This window comes from Dipteris shenzhenensis, chromosome 30 (genome assembly GCF_047967505.1).
Source record: "Dipteris shenzhenensis isolate YYH24624 ecotype China chromosome 30, Dip_SZ_1.0, whole genome shotgun sequence".
Classification (NCBI taxonomy): domain Eukaryota; kingdom Viridiplantae; phylum Streptophyta; class Polypodiopsida; order Gleicheniales; family Dipteridaceae; genus Dipteris; species Dipteris shenzhenensis.
In genome coordinates this window covers 17,418,664-17,438,129 of record NC_141625.1, presented here as the reverse complement: position 1 = coordinate 17,438,129, position 19,466 = coordinate 17,418,664, and the positions used below count along the sequence as shown (strand labels likewise).

The 19,466-nt window shown below is 42.5% G+C and overlaps 1 protein-coding gene across 1 annotated transcript; it reads left to right on the top strand.

Moving 5' to 3' along the window:
* Window positions 1-697: 697 nt before the first annotated feature.
* LOC147881787 (stress-related protein-like) lies at window positions 698-17,686 on the top strand. Its single transcript, XM_087401246.1, has 2 exons — window positions 698-1,461; window positions 17,654-17,686. Exons 1-2 carry the CDS (start codon window positions 1,141-1,143, stop codon window positions 17,684-17,686), a joined length of 354 nt encoding a protein of 117 aa, XP_087257372.1. The 5' UTR covers window positions 698-1,140.
* Window positions 17,687-19,466: the final 1,780 nt, after the last annotated feature.

The window sequence follows — 19,466 nt, the reverse complement described above, 5'->3', positions numbered from 1 at the left end:
GTGAAGGAAGTGGTTTTGTCGGCGAAGCTTAAATGTGAGTGTAACTTGCGCCGAAATGTGCGCGTGATGTAACGAGCGCGTAGAGCACGAAAAATCGAGCGACTTTCCTTTTTGGAGCACCCTCAAATTCTTCCTGGATCAAGAGATATGACTTGATCTAGGTGGAGGGGCAAAAGGAGTGCAAATGGTGCTCAATGATGATGTGTCACTGTGAGTCACATGCAGTGATGATGTGGCACTGTGCTTAGCAAGAGGTGTGCCAGTGAAGCTCTGTGCTGAGGTGGCAGTGCTGAGGTGTCACAGATGACGTGGCACTGATGACGTGGCAATGATGACGTGGCACAAGTGACGTGGCAGATGACGTGGCACAGATGACGTGGCAGTGCTGACGTGGCTGATGACGTGTCATTGGTGACGTGTCACTGATGACGTGGCAGGTGACGTGACCTGATGACGTGTCACTGATGACGTGGCAGTCGGTGATGACGTGGCAGTCGGTGCTGACTTGGCAGTCGGTGATGACGTGGCAGATAGGATTGGCTGATGACGTGGCAGATGGATAAGATGGTGACGTGGCAGATGCTGAAGCCTGCTGACGTGGCCGGATAAGATGTCGTTGCCACGTGTCGATAGGAGGGCCACCGGAATCTTTCGGAGATTCTGTCGTAGATGCCGATTCCGTCCGTGTGTCCGACGCGTTTGGTTCTTCGACATCCGTCGATAATCTCTTCAAATCGGGAGCTATTCCTCAGAAATCTCTCCAAATCAGTAGCAATTTCTCAGTCACGTCTGCAGATTAGTAGCATTTCGCATTAATCTCTTTAAATCGGAAGCGATTTCTCAGAAACCTCTGCAAATCAGCAGCATTTTCCCAGTAATCTCCAGCATTTTCGCAGTAACGTCTTCCAATCGGGAGCCGATTTCTCAGAAATCTGTGCAAATCAGCAGCAATTTCTCAGTAATCTTGGCAGATTAGGAGCATTCCGCAGTAAGCTCTGCAAATCGGGAGCGATTTCTCCGAAAAATCTCAGAGTAATCTCTGCAAATCAGGAGAGTTTTTGCTGCTCTCGTCGCTTCATCTTCTTCTCCTGATCGATTCCTCCATCTCTCCCCGATCTCATCGATCTTCTGTCGTTGCCAATGGACGCTTCACCACCGGAAGCCGCTCCTCAACCGTCAGAGCAACCGGGCCTCAAATATTTGGGCTTCTTCGAAATAGCTGTGGACAAGGCTTCCAAATACGTAGCAAATATTTATGAATTTGCAAAAGACAGCTCTGGTCCGTTGAAACCAGGTGTTGACAGCGTCGAGAGCACGGTTAGGACGGTTGTTGGTCCTGTATATCAAAAACTCGAGGGAAAGCCTTATGAGATTTTGCTCTTTGTGGACAAGAAGGTGGATGATGCAGTCGGCGTTCTGGAAGGCGTCGTGCCTCAAACTATCAAAGAGAAATCATATCAGGCAAACAGATCTCGCAAGATCTCACTCATAGCAGAAATCTCTCAGCATAGTTCTCTCATGAAACTTTTCAAGAGCTCTCTCAATGAATCCTCTCACAAACTAGATCTCTCTCTCTCACTCTATGAAGGAAATTCTTCTCAATAATGAAATCACTCAAGAACTCAAAGAAAGAATAATGGACGGAAATTTCCTCTCAATGACGGAAATTTCTCTCAACGGAAGTGAAGGGAAGGATCTCACAATCACTCAAGAGAACTCTCAATCTCACAATCACTCTCACAAGAAGGATGGCGCCTCAACGGAAGGCAGAACCATGCTCTGATACCATGACAAAATATGAAGAGGGGAGAGGAGAAGAGTGGAGATGAGGAGAGAGGGCACAGCTAGAGAGCACACCACAAATGACTAACTGTACACTAGATTTAGTTGAAAAAATAGAATATATACAAACCCTTTTAGGGTTAGGGTTAGGGGATCTAACCCTTTCCTTTATAGCACTCTATAAGGTTAGTGCTATGCACATATGATCACGTGATGGTGCTATGCACACATGATCACATGATGTTGAGCGTGAACTCTCAACACAGTGATGGTCTGTGGTCCATCATCCCTATGAAGCCGGCAAGCCAGGACAGCGTAATATCCCAAATGGACTCGTCCATCGAAAGGATTGTGGACGTGGAGATTCATTAGAAACCCTGAATCAGCAACAGTCCTAAAAGACAAACAATAGCATGTTTTCTCACTCAAATATAATCCAAAAAGACTTTTGTTTTAACAAAAATAAAGCATTAAACAATGCACACAGTTCTTACCCAAGGTAGCTCTCCAGCTCAAGCAAATCCAACAACAGTTGTGCGCTCTCTAGAGATCCCCAGCCGCAGGATCTACAATTTTCTAAAAGTGAGTGACTATACTATTAAACGTGTCAACATAAAACGTGGTTGTCAAGCAACTATGTACCTTGCACCTGTGCTCTTGTTTCGGTGACAAATGTGAACTGCCTAGACATCCTATCACATTGCAAAAAAAGAATGCACGTGTCAATCTACATATACTGGAAAAAAACAATAGGCTTTGAAGAGAAAATAGCCTGTAGTGTATTGCAAAACCATAACTCAAATTAAAAATGAAATCCAAACATTATCAAGGACAAAGTCATGAAATATTACGTCTCACTTCATCTTTGTATAAATAGCCAACATTCCCAAAGACCTATCATAGTTGGAATACTGAAAGAACTTAAAAAAAGCTATACAAAGATTACCGAAATGAAGATTTTCCACCCAAGAAAGTCTAAGAAGGGCTTGAAAGAGCAATGTCATCATACTCCTAGGCTCTTGCTATTGCCAATTGCAAAACTTCCTTGTACACAACATTTGTGGTAGAAGTATTATCCATCTCCTCACCCCTGGCATCAGACGCACTCTGTGAAATGAAAACCTTAACAGCGTTTGATGCTCGGATACGTGAAAATGCCACATATAATTGGCCATGACTGAATACCGGTGTCGCCAAGTACAGTCCCAAAACTGACAATGTTTGGCCCTGTGACTTATTGATTGTCATGCCAAATGCCAATCGCCATCTCCTCATGTTGAATGGAAGTTTAACATTGGTCGGAATGAATGTTATCCTTGGAATAAACGTTCTATCACCAGCATTGTTACCAGTAATGATTTCAGCTTCTAACACTTTTGTGTGAAACTCTTTGCATATCAACCGTGTCCCATTGCACAAACCCTGGCGAGGATTCAAATTACGCAACAAAATTATAGGAGCATTTCTTTTCAAAACCAACCGATGCGGGGGATATCCACCACCAAGATCAAGACTGTTCAAATACTGGACTGCAAATGAAAAGGAATCTCCCCCTAAGTTGTCCACTGAGTCTGCACTTAGGTACTCCCTTTCCTCACCGGGCATTGCCTTCAATGCCGTAGCATTAAATGATATGTCCAAATACACATCCGCATACAAAGTCATAACTGAATATACAAAATGTACAATAGACACACAAACATCCCTAAAGGGAAAAGTCTGCGGCCATGTACTATAGGGAAAAGCCTGTGCCGGCCATGTACTCCACATTTGCCATGTCCAATAAAAAATTTCTCTATGATAGAGTACTTCAAAAAATATCACATCCAAAAGTGCAGTCACATGTCTGAACATGCAATAGCTACATCAAAGAACTGACTGATATATCCAAATACACAGCCACAAAATAAAGTCATAACTGAACATACAAAATCTACAATACACACACAAACATTCCTAAGGGAAAAGTCTGCGGCCATGTACTGCAGGGAAAAGCCTGCGACGGCCATTCAGTCTACGTCCACCACGTCCGCCGCGTCCACCACGGCTACGAACATACAACGGAGTACCAACAATCGTATCTGGACCAGCATCACATAGAAAGACAACTTAGAAACTATAATTATTGAGCCATAAAACTTTTATACATGTATGTTGGTAAAACCCAACTCATTCTTTAGAGTACTTACTCAGACGCAAAGGGCTGTCAACAATGCTGGCAAAGGTGTACGTGTAGTCCCCATTTTGCCCTCGATAGAAAATTCGTGTCCACACACATTCATAGTATCCCAGCCAACGAACAGTGATGGTCTGTGGTCCATCATCCCTATGAAGCCGGCAAGCCAGGACAGCGTAATATCCCAAATGGACTCGTCCATCCAAAGGATTGTGGACGTGGAGATTCATTAGAAACCCTGAATCAGGAACAGTCCTAAAAGACAAACAATAGCATGTTTTCTCACTCAAATATAATCCAAAAAGACTTTTGTTTTAACAAAAATAAAGCATTAAACAATGCACACAGTTCTTACCCAAGGTAGCTCTCCAGCTCAAGCAAATCCAACAACAGTTGTGCGCTCTCTAGAGATCCCCAGCCCGCAGGATCTACAATTTTCTAAAAGTGAGTGACTATACTATTAAACGTGTCAACATAAAACGTGGTTGTCAAGCAACTATGTACCTTGCACCTGTGCTCTTGTTTCAGTGACAAATGTGAACTGCCTAGACATCCTATCACATTGCAAAAAAAGAATGCACATGTCAATCTACATATACTGGAAAAAAACAATAGGCTTTGAAGAGAAAATAGCCTGTAGTGTATTGCAAACCCATAACTCAAATTAAAAATGAAATCCAAACATTATCAAGGACAAAGTCATGAAATATTACGTCTCACTTCATCTTTGTATAAATAGCCAACATTCCCAAAGACCTATGATAGTTGGAATACTGAAAGAACTTAAAAAAAGCTATACATAGATTACCGAAATGAAGATTTTCCACCCAAGAAAGTCTGAGGAGGGCTTGAAAGAGCAATGTCATACTCCTAGGCTCTTGCTGTTGCCAATTGCAAAACTTCCTTGTACACAACATTTGTGGTAGAAGTATTATCCATCTCCTCGCCCTTGGCATCAGACGCACTCTGCGAAATAAAAACCTTAACAGCGTTTGATGATCGGATACGTGAAAATGCCACATATAATTGGCCATGACTGAATACCGGTGTCGCCAAGTACAGCCCCAAAAGTGACAATGTTTGGCCCTGTGACTTATTGATTGTCATGCCAAATGCCAATCGGATAGGAAATTGCCGTCTCCTCATGTTGAATGGAAGTTTAACGTTGGTCGGAATGAATGTTATCCTTGGAATAAACGTTCTATCACCAGCATTGTTACCAGTAATGATTTCAGCTTCTAACACTTTTGTGTGAAACTCTTTGCATATCAACCGTGTCCCATTGCACAAACCCTGGCGAGGATTCAAATTACGCAACAAAATTATAGGAGCATTTCTTTTCAAAACCAACCGATGCGGGGGAAATCCACCACCAAGATCAAGACTGTTCAAATACTCGACTACAAACAAAAAGGAATCTCCCCCTAAGTTGTCCACTGAGTCTGCACTTAGGTACTCCCTTTCCTCACCGGGCATTGCCTTCAATGCCGTAGCATTAATTGCATCAACCTCGATGTTTCGAGGTGCAAGAATAGCACGCTCTCGAAAGTATGGTGCATAGTCCAAAATAGTTGCAAGCCCTCGATACACCCATCTAATGAGGCCTTCCATGGACTTTGTCTCTAAAAGCATATGCGATGGAATCACAACAGTATCTTCTTTTGTACATCTATTTATCCCATTGCCAATGTCCAGAACCCATTGCATGAACTCTTGCTCAGCACAATTATCACCATTCCGAAGGACCCGCATATTCTGCGTTAACTTCAATACTGTAGTGCGACCCCAAATCCTTGAGTGGCATAAGGTAGCATTGACAATGTCCTCTCGTCCTGCCTTTAGAAGAACTGGCAAGACTTGCCTAAAATCCCCCCCCAACAATACCACCTTCCCACCAAAAAGTTGCTCATTGGACATGATATCTCGCAAAGTTCTGTCTAGTGCCTCAAAAGCAAACCGGTGAGTCATGGGTGCCTCATCCCATATTATCAGCCTAGCCATCTTCAAAACATCTGCCAGTTGACTATTAACCTTAATATTGCAACTGCTAGTACCATCCAGCTCCAACGGTATCTTGAATCGTGAGTGTGCCGTGCGTCCATTGGCTAGTAGCAATGCAGCAATCCCAGAAGATGCACATGCCAAAGCGATGAGCCCCTCCCCACGCAATCGAGAGAGCAAGCAATTGTAGAGAAAGGTCTTTCCAGACCCTCCTATACCATCGAGAAAAAAGACCTCACCACCATCTCCATAAACCCTTGCCAAAATCCGATCGAATGCAGCACGTTGACAGTGATTCAAGGACATTTCCATTTGCTGGGCAGTCTGTGCTTCTTTCACACAATCAAACATTCTTTCTTCTTGCAATAAGCCATTTCCAGCTTCTAACAAAGATGTTCTATCTACAACAGGCATTCCGTCAAACTCAGCCAACCTTCGCCCATGTTGTTGAAGAATGTGCTCTAAGTGCAATATAGCCTTCTTTATTGCTAGTTCACGACGACCAATTAAATTCCCCATACTTGATTCCAATATATAAAAAAAATCATCCGAAAGCTCAAGGGAAAATTTTTCCCACAAAAGTTGAGGAGATGTTGGCTCACAAAAAACCAATATTGTGACAAATAGGTGTCTCAATTGTGCACTATTTTGATAAAACACAGCCTCTTGCATACACACAAACCATTCATCATCACTCTCCAACAATCCTCGTGCTATGCATGCTGCCTTGAAAGTAGGGTACACTTGGCTGTCAAAAGTACGTAGGTCATCAAAGGACTTGCATCCCGTGCACACATTAAGAAGCATACGCATGAAGTAGAGCTCACCAGCTGAGGGGGAAATATTGTACATCCGACCTATGGTATTCCCCTTTTGTCTTCTAGTCCACCGCTTACTAGTTTTGTTCCAAACCAACTTCTCTGGCAAGTCACCATACAGCAAGTTGCTTGCGTCAGATTGCAACTGATTATAAGTGAACCATTCTGTGAGGGTGGTCTTTTGATTTTGTTCCCTGCCTACAACATTTTGCAAATCATCATCATCTCGAAAGATGATGTTATTACGCATCGGAAGATGAACTTGCAATCTTTGCACATCGGGTTTTTCATCGTGCGTGGCATACTCATAAATCCGCCAACATGCTTCTGATGCTGACACGTAACGTGCATCTAAGTAACTACTAATCTCATCAATATTGCCACCATCAACTATGTTGTGCAAATGCCCTTGCTCTCCTGCATTATTTAGCTGCATCTTGATAATGGCTCTGTCATGACCTTTGTACACATATTTATACAAATACTTAGCTGCAGTGATTGTGGAGCATATTTCAACATTGATGTGTGCCTTGTACTTCATGGAGAGAAAAGGATTAAATGGCACAATCCAACGATTATCAATCACACCCCCTTTCACTTGTATCTTTCTACCATCATCACGACGCATGTAAACTGGATAGCCATCGTTGCCAACAATAGTCGTCTGTGAGAATCCACGTGGATAATGACGAATGCATTTTCCATCAACCATGCAAGTTGCAGATGGATTTAGTGCACCACACGGACCATGGACATTACATTGCCCAATAATATCATGCAACTCCGGGAACATAGCCTTATCTGGCAACTCCGCACACACTAATCGGTCATAGTGACCGATCTCCACGGGTTTGAAACCACTTTCTAATATCAACAATATGTGTGAGTGTGGCAGGCCTCTCTTTTGAAACTCTATGACACTCACATATCCAGCCACCTTCCCAAACAAATTATGTTTTATAATTGACTGCATCATGTCCTTATGCTTTTGGAAAAACACACGGGCTGTCAAATCTGGACGGTCTTGTGCAGTTTGCCCCGGCAACAATGCTATAGATATTTCAGCCCATTTGGGATTACAGGTGAATGTTATGAATAAATCCGGTTTGCCCCTTTTTCTGAGAATTGCCATAGCATCTTGGTATAGCTGGCACATATACCGAGGCCCTCCCGTAAAAGAAGAAGGCAACACCACCCTATGCCCTGCAGCATTGCCAAGCACAGTACGTGTCCCATCAGCTGTATTCACCATGTCCATCAACCCTTGATAGACTTCAGTGCGTAGGGAAGCTTGGTTGTTTCGTATCCACACCAACCTAGACTCTTCCATGCTACTGTAGGCATCAACCATGTATTGCTGCAGCAATCTACCCCCACGCAAAAGACATGCATTTGTATCATATCTCACTTGCAAAAGATATGCGTAGTATTGTCTCTGGGTGACACAACTCTGTCCACGTATCTCGTGCAATGGTGTGTGATTAGGAACATCACTATATGGGATATATGGATGCCAGCCATCTTCTCCCCGAGGGAACAAAAGAACATACATGAGAGGCATGTATGATCGGTGCAAATTAGATATTCTACGCACAAACCCATTGCGGCTAAAAATCTGAATGTCCCGATTTCCAATATCAAAGTCATCCCCTTGTCCTGGCATGATTGCAGCAACCTCGCTAGCCATAGGAGCCAAGTACTGCCTTGAGGTGGAGCGACTCTCACAAATAACCATCCTCAGGTTTGTATGTGGATTTGTTCTTAGCACTTGCCCAATAGCCATCAATGCACTGGCATATGGATTGCTCTCGTGCATCATCCTCTGCAACAACTCCAAAATGCCTGGATCCAAACCAGGCATCCCATGTAAACGGTGTTCTAGTTCATGATCAATATCATACACGTACAACTGTGCAAAACGTGGCATCTCTTGCCTAGCCTCATCCGGCAACAAATTTCCAACCTGATGATACACACTACCATGGACTCGAAAGTTTTGTATACCCCCATTCCCACGGAACATTTGATCAACATGGGCTCCCAATGAAACAAATGCCATGGCACTATTATAAGCCCTAATGTTTTTCTTAAATAGTCTGCTTCTAGCATCATGTCCATGCAGTAGAACTCTCAAAATCTCTGGTGGTTCTTCTAACGGCAACAATGACACACGACCAACTTTGCAACAGTGCTTGCCCACAACTTGATGCATATGCATTCGCGTCTCTTGTTTCCACAGTTGAGCCTAGCAAAAGCTACATGTATGATCCATGGATCCGAGTGCATGAACAGAAGGAGCATTGAAGACCAGTGGATACAAAGATGGATGCTCTACATTTTCCCTTAACAGAAAAGTATGCAAGATAGAGAGGCTCCCCCCTGCACCCAAAATCACAGCCCTGTTGTGAACAACACGCCTTCGGGCTCTTAAATGAGTAGCATCCCTGGTTGCATCCATATGAGTAGTTGTAGATACTACTGGAGCATGTTCATGCTCATTACATACTATTGGTGCAGTATGGAGGTCCATTCTATTTTCAGCAGTGCATCCTACATTACTGTGCCCATGCATTTGATTCTGTTCTCTGCGTAGGCCAACTTCTACATCCATAGATTCCATTGCCCCCCTCACACTTCTAGCAACTTGTGTTCTCGACCTTGTTCTTTGTATAGCATAAATGCGACGGGCCGCCCGTGTTGAATCCATTTGAGTACTTGTACCTATTACTGGAGCATGTTCATGCTCATTATCTACAGTTGGTAAAGTATTGACGTCCATTGTATTTTCAGCAATGCACGCTACATTACTGTGCCCATACATTTGGTCCTGTTGTCTACGAAGGCCGTCTTCTACATCCATAGATTCCACAGCCACCCTCATGCTTCTAACTCCTTGTGTTTTCGACCTTGTTCTTTGTATAGCATAACTACGACGGGCCGCCCGTGTTGAATCCATTTGAGTACGTGTACCTATCACTGAAGCATGTTGATGCACTCTACCTACTGTTACTGAAGTATTGAGGTCCATTGTATTTTCAGCCACAATGCATGCTACATTACTGCATCCATGTATCTGATTGTGTTGACTGCAAACTCCTACTTCTACACCCATAGATTCCACAGCCACCCTCATGCTTCTAGCACCTTGTGTTTTAGACCTTGTTCTTTGTATAGCATAAGCACGACGGGCTGCCCGCGTTGAATCCAACAATCTTCTCCTATGAGAACGTATTGAATGTAGCCTCTCTTCTATTTGTCTTGCCATCTTCTGTATCCACTCAACCAACTACATAAATATCTATTCCTCAAAGGGAAAAATAGATTAATTAAATAACTTATGCATCATCCCTAACCATGACAAAGCCATCCCTTTCCCATCTATCTAAAATTGAGAGCGGACCATCTATGCATTGAACCCATTATCTTTGGTAAGAGTAATGCTCATATTTTTTCAACATGTGGCAAAATACAATACCATATGTGCAACCATCATTTGAAACATAAAAACCAAAGCTAACATATCTAAAAAAACTCAAAGTTGACCATCTCAAAAAAAGTATAAGCGTTGCATCAGCATTTATGCAAAGAAATTACAAATATTTGAGTATATCTTAAATAAAACGAAAATGGGAAGGAACAATAGGCAATTCAAATATTGAATTAAATTAGCTTCCATTGCCATATATATGTCAAATGAAAGTAAATATAATCATTTGCAAAAAACTTGTCTTGCCAAATAACATAAGGGCAACCCAACTACATGAATCCCATAGAAGCATTTGGAATTCCAGTACAAAAAGTGACATAAAAATCTCAGGAGTCAAACTTGTCTTGCCAAATAACATAAGGGCAACCTGGAAGTACATGAATCCCATAGAAGCATTTGGGATTCCAGTACAAAAAAGTGACATAAAAGTCTTAGGAGTCTCTTAATTGTCACGGGTTGCGACCTGCTCTAGTTTACGGCTCATCCTGGTCATCAAAGCAGTTAGCCTATTTAAACCAACTTTGAACATTGACACCTCAGTGGACAGTAGTTGAACTTGTTCTTTCAGCTTATCAACTTGTAGTCTACACCCATTCTCACATACAACTGCCCCTTCTCCACCTCTCCCCAAAATCTGCTGCATCCATTGATTAGATTCCTTAACGCTATTCTCAATTTGAGAAATCCTTGCAATGAGAGTTCCAGGGAATTCTGCCATGCCCTGCGCTATTACTGCAGCACCATCTGAATGGATTTCTCCCCACAAAGACCCCAAATATCGTGTGTTCATGGCACATGCATCCTTATTATTCTCGCACATGGCTTGAATGGACTTTAAAAGATTGTAATGACTTGAATGCTCAGTTGCATGGGTTGAAGCTCTCCCCCTTGTAAGTCGTTTCATTATATTAGCAGTGCGATGTTCGCGGCTAGACTTAAAACGCTTTGAAGGCAACTTGGGACCGTGATTTGCTCCATGGGTTGAAGTCTCGGCCCTTGCCAAAACTTGATTTATCACATGAAGGCTATCTGGCTCAGGAAAAGATGACAACACAATGTCAGAAATTGCAGAGCCCTCCAACCTAGCAGCTCGCTTCATTGCCCGAAGGCTTTGTCGCCCATGGAAACCCGACTCCCCAAGATTTGGAACAACGGTAGAAGCCATTTCTGGAGCTGCATCCATAACAAAATACAAAAACCTTTTCAGGTATGTATTGGCTCAATTGTATAATTGGATCACACAGATTCCATAGAACAAACATGAGCAGAAATGAATTGCCATAGGAGGTAGATACCCAAAGATTGTAGCCCATCTCCTCTCAGCAAAGAATTTGGAATCAAGTTGGATGGATTGAGATATTTGTGAATGAGCTCGTGCCAAGCACTCGTGCAAATATTTTCCGATTCAAAGGCGGTAAGTTGCTTAGAGTGACCAAGGATATGGTGGTAGGAAGTAGAAATCATAGGACATGTTAAAAGGAGAAATCGACATGGAAGGCACATGGCCCTAGCGTCTATTTCAAAAATAAAATCCCCCTAACCTCCCCTTGCCATGCATTAGCCTCCTCTAACGAACCCTAAATCTAAGACCTTAGTCCTATGATTTCTACTTCCTACAATCTTACTGTCTGCTCATGAAGGTGCTCCTGCGAAAGATACAATTAACTCTGGACCTTTCATACCCAACCACATCATGGACTTATTTCACTTCTGTCCACCATTATATTTTGCTCTGTGTGTGTGTGTGTGTAGCCCCATCTATCATCCAATCGCCTCATCTTTCGAGCTTAGTTCTCATGGCTATAAAGCACATGACGTGAAACACACTTAATCCTTTACTCTCCTTGAGAAGCAAGACTAACTTCTGAAAGAGGTTAGATTAGATCACTTAGGGAAGAGGATGCTAGCTTATCTCTAGACATACTGCCAGCTCGATGCTCCTAAGAAAATACAAATACCTTTAATGATTACTGATCCAAACACATCATGGCCTTGTCTTATTTCACTTCTGGCTACCATTATATTTCTCGTCCCCTCTCTCTCTCTCTCTCTCTCTCTCTCTCTCTCTCTCTCTCTCAATGTAGCCCCACCTATCATCCAATCGCCTCACGTCTTAAGCTTAGTTCTCATGGCTATAGTCCACACGACATGAAACATATTTGATGCTTTACTCTCATTGAGAAGCAAGGCTAGCTTCTCAAAACAAAGGTTAGATTAGATCATATTTAATGATTACTGCTCCGACCACATCATGGCCTTGTCTTATTTCACTTCTGCCCTACCATTATATCCTTTCATCCTCTCTCTCTCTCTCTCTCTCTCTCTCTCTCTCTCTATGTGTGTGTGTGTGTAGCCCCACCTATTATCCAATTGCCTCACATCTCGAGCTTAGTTCTCATGCCTGTAGTCCACATGACATGAAACATATTTGACGCTTCACTCTCATTGAGAAGCAAGGCTAGCTTCTCAAAACAAAGGTTAGATTAGATCACTTAGGCTAGAGGGTGCAAGCTTATCTCTAGACATATTGCCAAGTCATCAAGATGCTCCTAGGAAAGATACAATTACATTTAATGATTACTGATATCCAATCGCCTCACCTCTGGAGGTTACTTCTCATGGCCATAATGCACATGACATGAAACATACATAATCCTTTACTCTCCTTGAGAGGTTGATTAGATCACATAGGGTCCAACCACATCATCGCCTTGTCTCTAACTAATACACTAACTTCATTCACTTCTGTCCATCAATATATTTTCCCTCTCTCTCTCTCTCCCTCTCTCTCTCTCTCTCTCACCTCTATTATCTTTTAGTTCTTCCGTCTCAATAATATAATCATCTAGAAACTATAAGATCATAATAGTTTGCATGATTTAAAAAATGTAGCTTACATTTAATGATTACTGGTCCAATCACATCATCGCCTCCATTATCTTTTAGTTCTTCCATCTCAATAATATAATCATCTACAAACTTAATTCCTTTCTGTCCACCATTATATTTTCCCTCTCTCTCTCTCTCTCTCTCTCTCTCTCTCTCTCTCTCGCCTCTCCTAAGAGATATGCACAGACAAAGCAGGCATGGAGGTATGAGACTCTACACACAGAGCAGCACAACCACATCATTGCCTTGTCTCTAACTAATACACTAACTTCATTCACTTCTGTCCATCAATATATTTTCCCTCTCTCTCTCTCTCTCTCCCTCTCTCTCTCTCTCTCACCTCTATTATCTTTTAGTTCTTCCGTCTCAATAATATCATCATCTAGAAACTATAAGATCATAATGGTTTGCATGATTTAAAAAATGTAGCTTACATTTAATGATTACTGGTCCAATCACATCATCGCCTCCATTATCTTTTAGTTCTTCCATCTCAATAATATAATCATCTACAAACTTAATTCCACCATTATATTTTCCCTCTCTCTCTCTCTCTCTCTCTCTCTCTCTCTCGCCTCTCCTAAGAAATATGCACAAACAAAGCAGGCATGGAGGTATGAGACTCTACACACAGAGCAGCATAGCAAGGTCCACAATAGAAGAGATCATGCTGAGCCAATAGAAAAGGATTGTAGAAAAGGCTGGTAGTTTAGCATGCAACTGTGTTGTAGGTTGGGCTACTGTAGGTTGGAGAGAGAGAGAGAGAGAGAGAGAGAGAGAGAGAGAGAGAGAGAGAGAGAGAGAGAGGTACCATGTTTTTGAAAAAACATGGTTCTTAGTTCAGTTTTCCCCTCCCAAGAATCTAAGCGTCCACGAATTATAAGATCAGAATGGTTTCAATGAATGTAGCCTGCAAACTCACACACACACACACAATGTGTCCTAAGGAAGCAAAGAATTCATGAATGATCAGATCGGAATGGTTTCAATGATTTTGAAAATGTAGCTTGTCTCAAATGATGCAAACTCACACACACACACACAACGTGTCCTAAGGAAGCAAAGAATTCCAAATAGAAAGCAAAGTCAATTGAAAAGCAAGGCTAGCTTCTCAAAAATGAAGGTTAGATTAGATCACTCAGGGTACACAGTGCAAGCTTTATCTCTAGACATATTGCCAGGTCATCAAGATGCCCCTACGAAAGATACAATTACATTTAATGATTACTGCTCCAACCCCATCATCGCCTTGTCTCTAACTAAGACACTAACTTAATTCACTTTTGTCCACCATTATATTTTCCCTCTCTCTCTCTCTCTCCCTCTCTCTCTCTCTCTCTCTCGCCTCCATTATCTGTTAGTTCTTCCGTCTCAATAATATAATCATCTAGAAACTATAAGATCATAATGGTTTGGATGATTTTAAAAATGTAGCTTCTAAATCTCTCTCTCTCTCTCTCTCTCTCTCTCTCTCCTCCATTATCTTTTTGAAAAAAGATGGTTCTTAGTTCAATTTTCCCCTCCCAAGAATCTAAGCATCCACGAATTACGATCAGAATGGTTTCATGAATGTAACAGAGAATTCATGATTTATAAGATCAGAATGGTTTCAATGATTTTGAAAATGTTTAAGATGCAAACACACATACACACACACACACACACACAAAAAAAAGTGATCACCTACCTGGATAAACAAAAGTTGTGGAGAGAAGCTAGTGCTAGTCCAACAATAAAATGAAGCACCTGCAAGAAAAACAACCCAAAACAAAAGTAAAGCTAAGCGAACTGTACATCTCTCTCTCTCTCTCTCTCTCTCTCTCTCTCTCTCTCTCTCATAGAAATACGTAATGACATACACCCCCCCCCACACACACACACACACACAAACACACACTCTCTCTCTCTTACACACATATAATCTCTCTCTCTCTCTCTCTCTCTCTCTCTCTCTCTCTCTCTCTCTCTCTCCCCCTCTTCCACTTATCTTTCTCTAGCATTGGATCATCCCTCAAGATGGTTTTTAAGCATGTGCAATTCTCCCCCCTCTTCCACTTATCTTTCTCTTGCATTGGATCATCCCTCAAGATGGTTTTTAATCAAGAAATTCGCCGGTATTGGCAGCAAGGAAATACGGGAAATAATTTAATGTACTTAATGTGTCTAGTTAGAACGAATGGACTAATGTTGGGTGCTCCAATAACATACAGCAATGGCTAGAGGAAGTGAATCATATGACTATATGTGATATAAGGTAGACTGATACAGTTAATTACTTGAAGGGAAAGGAGGGTGTAGCATATGTGTCTACATGCAAGGTCATATGATAATGTCGTTAGTCATTCGATAAACCCTCGACCTCCCCCCTCCCCACCTCTCTCTCTCTCTCTCTCTCTCTAGCTATGGTTTTGTGCATATCTTTATTTTCTTTCATCTCCTTTCCTTAGATATTCATGCCCTTTCACCTTCCCCCTAGCATCGATCAACCCCTACACCTCTCTTTCTCTCTCTCTCTCTCAAAACCTCCCCCCCCTCTCTCTCTCTCTCCCTCTCTCACAAAAACACAAAAGCACACACACACACACACACACACACACACACACACACACACACACACACACAAACACACACTCTCTCTCTCTCACACACATATAATCTCTCTCTCTCTCTCTCTCTCTCTCTCTCTCTCTCTCTCTCTCTCTCTCTCTCTCTCTCTCCCCCCTCTTCCACTTATCTTTCTCTTGCATTGGATCATGCCTCAATCTGGTTTTTAATCAAGAAATTCGCCAGTATTGGCAGCAAGGAAATACGGGAAATAATTTAATGTACTTAATGTGTGTAGTTAGAACGAATGGACTAATGTTGGGTGCTCCAATAACATACAGCAATGGCTAGAGGAAGTGAATCGTATGACTATATGTGATATAAGGTAGACTGATACAGTTAATTACTTGAAGGGAAAGGAGGGTGTAGCATATGTGTCTACATGCAAGGTTGCATGATGGCGATTGATTGACCTATAGGAGGGTGCACACTACCTCTTTTCCTTCAGGAAAATCTCTCCTTGCTTGCTCAAATCTACCTTCTTTCGTTCCTCCATTATCTTTATTTTCTTTCATCTCCTTTCCTTAGATATTCACAAAAACACAAAAGCACACACACACACACACACACACACACACACACACACACACAAACACACACTCTCTCTCACATACACACATATAATCTCTCTCTCTCTCTCTCTCTCCCCCCTCTTCCACTTATCTTTCTCTTGCATTGGATCATCCCTCAAGATGGTTTTTAAGCATGTGCAATTCTCCCCCCCTCTTCCACTTATCTTTCTCTTGCATTGGATCATCCCTCAAGATGGTTTTTAATCAAGAGATTCGCTGGTATTGGCAGCAAGGAAATACGGGAAATAATTTAATGTACTTAATGTGTCTAGTTAGAACGAATGGACTATTGTTGGGTGCTCCAATAACATACAGCAATGGCTAGAGGAAGTGTATATAAGCGAACTGTACATCTCTCTCTCTCTCTCTCTCTCTCTCTCTCTCGCCCAACCTACAGTAGCCCAACCTACAACACAGCTGCACGCTAAACTACCAGCCTTTTCTATAATCCTTTTCTATTGGCTCAGCATGTATTGGCTATCAGTTAATTACTTGAAGGGAAAGGAGGGTGTAGCATATGTGTCTACATGCAAGGTCATATGATAATGCCGTTAGTCCATATTTGGTTTAATCCATATTCTTTTGTTTTCGATGCATGTAATGAAATAGTCATTGAACTGAATCACACTCCCTCACCTTTATGTCTGCACTCTGCATGCCTTTGCCCCCTCGAGATTTGCATTCGGGTCCTCACACACACACCGTCTCGCTCTCTCTCTGACCTTGCTCACACACACACCGTCTCGCTCTCTCTCTCTTTTGTTTTCGGCACATGCAATGAAATAGTCATTCATTTTTGTTATGTGCTAGAGGAGCATGGGATGAGGCAAGGAAGGGAAGGCAATAGATAGAAGATAGATGCTCAAGGGCACTCTATAACTGTACATCTCTCTCTCTCTCTCTCTCTCTCTCTCTCTCTCTCTCTCTCTCTCTCTGTCTCATAGAAATACGTAATGACATACACCCCCACGTATAAATTCAGCTAATGCCTTACACCTTTATCCCCCCTCCCCATTTCTTTTATATTTGATTTAATCCATATTCTTTTATTTTCGGCGCATGCAATGAAATAGTCGTTGAACTGAATCACACTCCCTCACCTGTATGTCTACACTTTGCATGCCTTTGCCCCCTCGAGATTTGCACTTGATTTGTGTTGTGGTTAGAGAGAGAGTTTCAATCGAAGGATCCACGGAATTCATCTATCTTCTATCTTCCATTTCTATCTTCTATCTTCCATTTCTATCTTCTCCTCCTTAATAGAATAGATAGATAAGGAGGGAGGATGGAGATCTCTGACCTTGCTGGGCTCCCTTTGCTGCAGACCGTAGTAGCAAGCTGCAAAGGCAAGGAGTAGGCAGAGGGTAGGGCACTAAGAGAAGGAGGGTGGTGGAGCTGAAGGAGCTGAAGGAGACGAAGCGTGGTGGAGGGTGGTGGAGGTGCAGGAGATGGAGCTCGAGCACGTGTCTCCTCCCTCCTCCCTCCTAATAATAGAATAATAGAAGAGAAATAGAAGAGCTGAAGGTCAAGCAGGTCGAGCTTCACAGGAGACGGCTTGGCGATGGCGATGGCGCAGCGTAGGAGACACGGAGCCCAGCCTAGGAGACACGGAGCCCAGCGATCACCGAGCTACAGGTTGGCGAAGGAGCGAGCTGGAGATGAAGAAAGAGCTGCAGGAAAAGCGAGACGAAGAAAGAGCTGCAGGTTGGCGAAGAAGCGAGACGACGACGACGACGGAGGGAGCTGCAGGTTGGCGAAGGAGCGAGCTGGAGAGAAGCAAAGGTCGAGCGAGGGAAGTTTCAAAACGCTACGACGGCGGGCGATCACCTTCAATGTGAGGCGGGCGATCACCTTCAATGCGATGGCGTGAAGGTGATGAAGGTGAAGATGAAGGTGAGCCCAGCAACGTCGTCCCTCCTCCTCCCGCCACGTGCCTCTCCCTCCTCCCGCCACGTGCCTCTCCCTCCTCCCTCCTCCCTCCTTAATAGAATAGATTGGAGCAGTAATCATTAAATGTAATTGTATCTTTCATAGGGGCATCTTGATGACCTGGCAATATGTCTAGAGATAAAGCTTGCACTGTGTACCCTGAGTGATCTAATCTAACCTTCATTTTTGAGAAGCTAGCCTTGCTTTTCAATTGACTTTGCTTTCTATTTGGAATTCTTTGCTTCCTTAGGACACGTTGTGTGTGTGTGTGTGTGAGTTTGCATCGTTTGAGACAAGCTACATTTTCAAAATCATTGAAACCATTCCGATCTGATCATTCATGAATTCTTTGCTTCCTTAGGACACATTGTGTGTGTGTGTGTGAGTTTGCAGGCTACATTCATTGAAACCATTCTGATCTTATAATTCGTGGACGCTTAGATTCTTGGGAGGGGAAAACTGAACTAAGAACCATGTTTTTTCAAAAACATGGTACCTCTCTCTCTCTCTCTCTCTCTCTCTCTCTCTCTCTCTCTCTCTCTAGTAAAGGGGGGTTACAATAGCAAGTAGTGGATACTTTTGCAACTTTAGGGATAGTTATAACTGTTCCTAACAACCAGTAGTAGTGGCCTTATCCACCACATCATTTCTGGGACTCTGTCTGCTTTTTACTGTTATCTGCCGACTGAGGTCAGAATACCATCGTATGTTGTTATAAGTTGATCATCATCTCCTGCATGAGAGTTGTTGCTATCTGTTGAAATACAAACTATATGCAATATTTCTACTCTACAAATGATTATCTCGGCTATTTGCATGTTTTGTACTATCTCTTCCTTTTTTGACATTAGTCATATTTAAGTCCAACCCAAGCATTCCTATTTCACTATGTTCGAGCTCTGACTACCGATTGCTGCTACATAGCAATTCTGCAAAAGAGTGAAAACCGTATGTTCTACAATAACTACAACACAAATCGACCAGCAGACACAACAACTCCCAAGAAATCAAATAAAAAACAACGTATTGTAGCAAAGAAGACTTCTAGCAAAGCACAAAATGGCATACAACCCGATTCAATGAATGACGTCATTCAAAGATTGCTTGAAGACGGACCACTTTCGAAAATCCTTCATGACTTCTATAAACGACTTTCTCATGACAAGAACCAGCTGGATAGTTGCCACAACACTTCGAACAAGTGAACA